Raw genomic sequence first — 8,059 nt, 5'->3', positions numbered from 1 at the left:
ATCAGGGTCCTACCGTTGAAGCATCTAGAGCAGATGAGAGCTTGTTCTGCTGCTTCAAAAAGCTGGGCCATCGCTTGCGAATAACGACATTCCTTCCAAACGATTGTGTTGCGTTAACATTGGGGCAACAAGTTCTCACTCCCATTTATTACTTATTGGCGCTGAAACACACCAGGAGCTTTATTTAATAAATGCAACTCTTTAGCACGCGCGGCTTAGCCTGAATCTGCCACGCGGCCAGCCTGGCTCAGCGCCTGGAGCGCTCACTTCACACTACAGAGAACAGCACCACCTACGAGTGGCATGAAACAGAGAAGCTCCCCTCGCGTTCCGTACGTGTCACCTATCCCTTCTTAGGCATCATAATATTTAACTCACGTAGACGTCCTAATCCCGAGCTCATTTGGTCGTTGACTACATTTCCCTAAAAGACAGGTAACATTCCCACTGCTCACCTTTCAAGTTTTTGCACGCAAGCAGACATTTTCCTGTCCGCTCGTGTCCGGATGACTTTCCACTGCTTACCTCCTCATGCCTGAACGTCAAAAATAGATAGATGAAAAGTCATGCCAAACCGACGGAGGCATCTTCACGCAAAGAAGCCCACTTTTTTATTTGCACCCGCACCTTTTGCCTAATTTCCCAAGCTTCGAAGGGTCTCGGACGCACTTTCGTGTCTGGCCATTGCTGGCCTAGAAGCTGGTCGCTGAGCGCTGACGCTTCAGCTGTCGGAGGTGTTCCAGGCGGCAGTGGTCGTCCCTCTTGCTCTTGAGCGCGAAGAGCTTCCTACAAAAGCGGCACTGGAAATTACCGCGGTTGTGGTGGAGGCGCTTGTGGGCATGGGCAGAAGTGGCGCTGGCGAACTCAGCGCCGCACTTGAAGCACCGCCGTTCGCCAATGTGGGTTCCCAAGTGCAGGCCCATGATGAACTCGTTCCTGCACAAGCGGTAGCAGATAGGACATGGCACTTTGATGGGCCGGGGCTCGCCGTCAAAATCATGCTGGTATATCTGGTGGGCGATTAGACGGCTCGGAAGGTGGAATCTTCTGTCGCAGAGCCAGCACCAGTGTATGGTGTCCTCTCCTGCGGGCCTGATGTTCAGCAGGCGACGCCTCTGGTCCGACATGTGACGCTGCTGCAGAGAAAAGAAAGCGGGATGGTCGCTCAAGGCACCTTTACGAATCGCACTCTCGCTGCCGCTTAAGTTCGCTTACCGCAATTGTTCTGGAGAGTATTTTTGTCACATGTATTGGTTGAAGTGCATGAATATCACAAATTCAATGTCGCAAACACACGTACGGTATTTATCAACTGACTGATCCACTTTAAACTTTATTTAAAAATATGTCAGAACATATGCCTGGAAATTTGTAATGGTCAGTGTCAGTGGTGTCTCCATTAGTTGTTTATTGGCTCACCGGTGCGGGTTTCCCTGTCTACGTTGGACATATACTAGGCAGGGTACTATTTACTGCCACAGTTTTTTTTCACGCTGACTAGCGTGATGATCTCGTATGCAGTGTGCCGCGCATGGAGAGTCTGATTGATATCTCAGTACTTCCAGTAAATAGAACCCTGTACAGTGTATGCGTTCACATAGACGAGAAACCGTTACCTGTGAGCCAAACAACCAATGGACACACCATGGACACTTACTATTACAACTTTTCAACCAGTTAATATGGTTCCCTTTTAAAATCAACTACCAGGCTCCAGAAAGTTCATGAGTACCGGTCACCCTCTGAAGTTATTGTCTCTACGAAATTATCTCCTAACGAAAGCGATGATCATAGCCTTCATAAAAATTGTGCGAACGAAATCCTCCCGTCGCTGGAGCTGTTACAGGCCTTCCTCTGCCCTCGTGGCGAAGAAAGCCTTTGATGAGCTGCCTCTTTCAAAGTCTTAGATTGGTCCTGGCATAGCTTGGTCTGAGACGTGAACGTGACTTTTCTGATCTCTGTCTGGGTGCACGCCTAAGGTGAGATATCGTAATAACACGTCTGGTATCCTACACAAAACTAACTACCTTGGTATTTTGCAGAAACCGCGGTCGTTCAACAAAAGCGAGCTCTGGCAAAACCCAGTATTACCTTGTGAATGTTGCTTTTAACCAGCATAAAACAATGGTCATTGCAATCCTCTCAAAATTACTTCCGGCATTACGGTCGCTTTTTCTCTCTGAGTAAGAGAACGAGCCGAAGCTCGCACATATTTTCAGCAAGAGTATACCTGAACTAAATATTGTGGAATAGAATCCCCAGGCAGAACAGCAACTGAAATATTTTACTTATTTAACACAGCCAGTAATTATAAACCTCAATACAAATACAGGCCTACGTGAGCCTACGGAATGTAAGCATAGTTTACCAAAAGTTTCCAGGTTAATCCTTTATAGAAAAACTTCGATCTGCATTTTAGCCTTGAACACAGTGAGAGTTGAGCCGCTAAATTACAAGGGAGTGATATGAGCAGCCATGAATAGTATTGAAATAAATGGTTATATATGGGGTACTCATGGGCAGTGACGGGAGCCTGTGCGTCGGATATATGCAGTTTTTTTCGATTCGTCCTTATTTGCAAGTGTTGTTCACACATCATGAGGACCCTCTAAATAGAGAAAACTTAAATGATCTGGCAGAAATGTAAAGCATGCACATTGCGAGATTGTACATTGAGTTCATCTGCCCTTTCTTAACAGTGAAAGGGTCTCCCTTATGTTAACACTGCTAAAATCTTTGATTCGGGTGGAATGCTTGCACACAGCTATCGCTCACGAAATAGCAGGGGAGACTGATTCGGAATTTTTGCCGTCTTCGGTTAAACGCCCACTCTGTGACCAACAGAGACCACCACAGCCACTGAGGATGCCGATGGTTGTCGCAATAATGACGGGGCTTACCTCTTCTGGTGGTACATCGGAATCGTAGCTTTCATTGGCGGCCTTTCGCTTGGCTTCCATCTCGGCCAGCGAGGGGAACCTGATGGTAAGCAGCCGCGCGATGGTCTCCCGGTCCATGGCACCGGTCTCCTTGCGAGGCAGTGTAAGTCAGAGGAACAGACGAGGCAGAGCTGCAACCGCCCAGACCCAGAGGTAAGGGGAGCCGGCGCAGCGGTTGGACGGCGCGGAGCAACACGTCAACGATGCGACATAACTCATGAGCCAAGCTAAGAAAAAATAAGCGCCACGAAAGCGAAGAGGAAGAGACCGTGCTAAAATAAATGGGCAGAAAATGTTGTCGGTATTCGCGTTTGCTAGCTGAAAAGCGCCGTAAATTCCTAATGCGTCTTGAAATCGAAGGATTCGCTGGAGATCAGTTTAAAACTCGGGGGTCTTCATATTTTAGGGTAGCAGTGCGACATGTCAATTGCTGCTTTTTCTGCATCGGTAGCTCTGAAACCCATCGACGCGTGGGAACCAACCTGCCGACTAATTTCTACACCACCGACGCTTGTAGTAAACCTCACGAATTATCGCTCATACCAATCGCACACTCTCTGTGAATAAATATTCGTGAAAATTCCAGAAACGCCAAGCTTAATAATAATAATAATTGGTTTTTGGGGGGAAAATGTTCTACGCTGAAGAAAACAAAGATTACAGCTGCAGCTGCGCCACTAGGCGATCCGTCTTTACACTTCAGTCAGCCGTGAAAAAGAACTCCTTCAATCTTGTAGAATGAAGACTGAAATAAGCCTATAATAAGAGGAAATTCGCAGGGAAGAGCCTAGCGCATAAATAGTGCCATAAGAAAAAGATAAATTACAAATTCGTTGCAGCATCTTTTAAAAGAATGATATCTAAGGCTAATTAGGAATACAATGCAAATCTGAACACCTATTTTTCTAAACCAGTCAACCAGAAGTCTCTCTATAGATACATGAAACGTACTAACGTGCTTCCCTTTTCTCATATCGTTCAGTCCACAGTGTTGCCCCCTCGAGGAGAAAAAGACCAACAGTAGTCTATAGCTCAAGGCCTGGCTGGCCGTTTTCATGTTCGCACTGCCATTCCTTCAACCCTGTTTCATTTGGGTGCATACTTCACTAGGGTCTCTTTATCTCACTTTGCGTTTCTAGTAAATTGTCATCAATATGCTGCCGCTGGTATTGACAGAGTAACATTTGGCATGCTTGAAATACTAATGCAACACTGGCCCGGACCTCTTGCAGATTGCCAGATGGTCTTTTGATAAAGCCCGGATTCCAAGAAAATGAAAAACAGCGAAAATAACGTATTTTAATGCCAAAAGACATGAAGTGTTTTGATCTCGACAATATTCGGCCGATTGCTCTCACTTCAAATTTGGTTAAGCTTCTAGAATGATTACTCTTCCGCTGCCTCACGAATACTGTTCTTCCTCTTCAAGGCTTCAGCGAGGATCAGATTGGTTTGCCCCGTGGGCGTTCTATTCAGACCACGCACATAGACTTCGAGAGCCGTACTAGGGTTCCTATGGAGCAAAACGAGGTATCAGCTTTGGTTACGTTGGATATTGCAAAGACGTATGACAGCGTTGAACACAGCATTCTGCTTTAAAAAGTGTCTGGTGCACAACCTCCTTGGGACCTCTTCGCGTGGATAAGAGAGTTCTTAAGGAACAGATAATTGTGTTGCACTAAGCCTAGGGCCTGGCATTCTTTCGCCGTTGTTTAATATACTAATGTGTGGAAACGCTATTCACCCGGTCGTCAAAGTTTATGTGTATACGGATGGCAGTGATTTTTTCGCTTGTGCGAAAAAATATTCATCTCCTTTATCAACCGTTGAAACAGTAGTTAAATGCTCTGGAAGTTTGGCTGGACAGCTTGATGTTAAGTTTAAATGTCAAGAAATGTGCCGTGCTTGTTTTCCTACAGTCATCCTCTCTTTATATTTCTTTGTCGTATCCCACTATCCTGGCACCGCAGGATGATTGTGTTAAATACTAGGGTATACAATATGACCCACAGTTAGAATGGCGGCCGCAAATTAGACTCTTTGTACTTAAAGGTGAGCGTGCCCTACGACGGTTGGTGATGTTCAGTAACAAAAAAATTATGTTGGCATCAGGATAGTCTGCTCTTTCTTTACAAGACCCATGTACGGCCACTACTTGAGTTCGTCTCTGTTCTCTTTACTGGATGAGAGAGGTACAAGCCCGAACCCCTGTTTGTTATGGAGCAACGCACTCTGCTGATACTGTAGAAGCTTGGGCAAGTGTGTGTGACATGGTTTTTCAGCAGCGCTGGGGACAAAGGACGAGACCGATGCCGTGTCTGTGCACTTGTCTCGACCTTTGTCCCCTGCGCGGCTGAAAAGCAACGCACTGTGCGCCTTTGCTTAGGTCTGCCTAAATTACTGGCTAATGCTGTGCTGTACTTAGAGGCGTGGGTACCTGAATTAAATTGACGGTTTCAGCCTTTCATTGTGCGGGCGTTTATAAGGTCTTTGGAGCTTGTTCCTGGATTGGCTAGCCCCATATTTACAACGACCCCCCCTGTATTCTTTGGTACTTTTTGGCCTACGTATAAGCTTCCTCACATTGTGTTCACTAATTCCCTGCTGTCAAAGATCTCTGTATCAATAAATTCTGTAGTACCAGTTAACCACTGCCGGGCTCATACTGTAAATCTCCTTTGAAGACACCTTCCCAGGGAATGCTAAGAATCTGCCTGCCAATGTATCAAATCTGCTTATTGAGGAGTATATGGATAATTTTACTAATCATATTACCGTTTTCAAGTGGTAGGTTCACTACTAGAAGTAACAGGCTGATATCTCCGTCTACTTCCCATGACCTTCAAGGCTCAGCCAAAGTTAAGCCTTCAGTTTATAATTTTGGAGAACCAGTGAATCGTCAATGGTCAGACAAAAGGTCAAGTCATTGAAAAGGTCAAGGTCGAGGTCAAAGTGAAATGTCAAGGTCATTTCGGTGTCAAGTAAATGGAACCACTGTCGCCAAGGTCGCGTCAAGGTCAAGTCAAGGACAGCCAAAATCTGCTCACGTGAACGACTCTTGGCTTGCCGAGGAACCTAAGCGGGGCGTTTACGCGGGGCGTAACATACGGGCTAGTCGACAGCATGGTCGGCTCCCTGCAAGAAATCGAATATGACACGGACTCGAAGGTGTCAATAGTTTCGCTCAGTTGCCCGCTGAAGGTGGTTTTACCTTCAAAGACCAAAGACTCGACCAAAGCATAGCATAACAAGATTTTCAAAGGCAAAACCATCGTGAAGTCATCGCTTCTCCCTCGATTTAACCAAAGCTAAACCACCGTTTTTTTACACACGCCTCCCAGCAAATTGAAAAGTCAGCCTTTGACACTTACTGAAGGGCTCTTGATTGGAGTTATTAATTTCGAGCCCCTGACTATGCCTCAATTTTCGTCGGCGTGGTTCTGGCCATCGAGTTGCATTATTAAGGATTCTCTGCAGTATCTCGCAGGTTATTATATTTCAGGCAGCCTTTCCGTCTTTACTGCGCTCGAAAATTTGAGGCATACTTCTTTGAGCCGTTAACTTCGATTTTTCATTCCACCACACATTACAGAAGTACGTTTTCAGTGCTCATCCTGGGTAGCGTGGCACTGCTTCTGATTAAAGTGCTGATTTGTTATCAAAGCCCGGCCTTGGGTGATCTATTGATCCGTTCGTCCCTAATACTGTCTACTTGACTGTGCCACGCTTCCAACGATTCCAGTGTTTCCACTACTTGAACCATGAGCCTATCCTTTCAGCAGTGGATTTTCAACACCTGGCATTTACTTCGAGTGAGTGGATGCGCAGTTCAAGGCAATATGAAGGGTCCATGATAATCCTGCACTGCAGAATGCCGTTGCTAAATTTCTATTTATGCCTATAAGGGTTATCTCTGATCTACGTCTGTGAGTGTTGCGGCGAAATTGGGTCCATAGATCACTTTTTCCTCGTTAGTCGGGGGTTGAATTCTGTCCGCAAAACTTACTTGGAGATCCCCTCGCTCGACTGGGGCTTCCTCTATCTATTCCGGTTCTCCTTTCCTTCGAAACAGGCGCCAACGGATATGCCTTGAAACCAGTGTGCGAATTAATTCACGGATATATAATTGCATTAGGTAGATTCGTCTGGCAGAGGGAGAATTTAATGCGTTTCATTTCCTTTTTAAACTCCATTTTCTGTTATGAAGGATTTGGTGCGGGGCTCCACCTCCACGATTTATCGCGATCACGCCTATCTACTGCGTCCTCTCCTGATGCTGGCATATGGCGGCGCCACACTAAGCCAGCAGCAACACACATTCAACCGAGGAATGAGCACTGTTCCGCAGGCTAAGGAGTTCGGGTTTTGAATAAAAATTGGCTTTTGAATTTCTTGATTATAAGAAAGATTAAAAATTCTTGCTTCAGTATGTAGTACAAATGTACAAGGTTGCAACCATTCTGACTAACTGTCACACATGCCTGTATGGTATCCAAGTAAAAATGCTCTTTGGTTTGCGGCCACCATCTCTGCATGAATATCTAAGGCCAGAGACCTGCACACTGCCACTGTGATACTCTTTTGCGGCCTTTTTTCATTGCATTCTATCGGATTGAAAGAATACTCTGTTCTTAAAACTTTCAGATAGATCTTTGTCTAAGTGATTGTCTAAGTGTGTTGAAAAGTTGTCATAATTCAGCATTTTTAGTATTGTCCTTACAAGCATAATTTAATGATGACAATTTTATCTTTCATGGGGTAGAGCACCTCTGCAGTCGGTATCTTGCATGAAGGAGCGTGCCCTGTTTGATAAAAAAACTCCTGCGGTTCAATCGAACCAAAGACGCTCGGGATATAAGATGACCGCTCTACCCAGTACACCATCCAAAGACGGTTGCCAGAGCCCATGCTGAAACGTTTTTGGCGATAGACACCTGAATTGCACTGTATGGACTGTATATTTTTGAGCAACAAAAAAAAAGAATGAAGTTGAGCAAAGGAAAGGCATGTGTCTCTGTCGTGCTGTTGAATCTCGAACGACGCTTTAAGGAATGGTTACCTAATTTGCACTGTATATTGGGTGCTGCTAATAAAATTTAACACGATGATATACCAACTAG

At 45.4% G+C, this 8,059-nt stretch overlaps 1 protein-coding gene across 1 annotated transcript; it reads right to left on the bottom strand.

Moving 5' to 3' along the window:
- Positions 1–588: 588 nt before the first annotated feature.
- On the bottom strand, positions 589–3,160 carry LOC144103852 (uncharacterized). Its single transcript, XM_077636559.1, has 2 exons — positions 2,901–3,160; positions 589–1,136 (listed from the first exon to the last, which is right to left on the bottom strand). Exons 1-2 carry the CDS (start codon positions 3,015–3,017, stop codon positions 693–695), a joined length of 561 nt encoding a protein of 186 aa, XP_077492685.1. The 5' UTR covers positions 3,018–3,160; the 3' UTR covers positions 589–692.
- Between the last annotated feature and the right edge of the window lie 4,899 nt (positions 3,161–8,059).

This window comes from Amblyomma americanum, chromosome 1 (genome assembly GCF_052857255.1).
Source record: "Amblyomma americanum isolate KBUSLIRL-KWMA chromosome 1, ASM5285725v1, whole genome shotgun sequence".
Taxonomy (NCBI): Eukaryota; Metazoa; Arthropoda; class Arachnida; order Ixodida; family Ixodidae; genus Amblyomma; species Amblyomma americanum.
The sequence above is the reverse complement of the archived record's forward strand: the minus strand, read 5'-3'. Positions and strand labels throughout refer to the sequence as shown.

Excerpts from the sequence above, each read along its gene's own strand:
- LOC144103852 (XM_077636559.1), bottom strand. The coding sequence starts at position 3,017 with ATGGACCGGGAGACCATCGCGCGGCTGCTTACCATCAGGTTCCCCTCG. Across the intron at positions 1,137-2,900 it reads CCGATGTACCACCAGAAGAG|CAGCGTCACATGTCGGACCA; the intron begins GTAAGCCCCGTC and ends TTTTCTCTGCAG.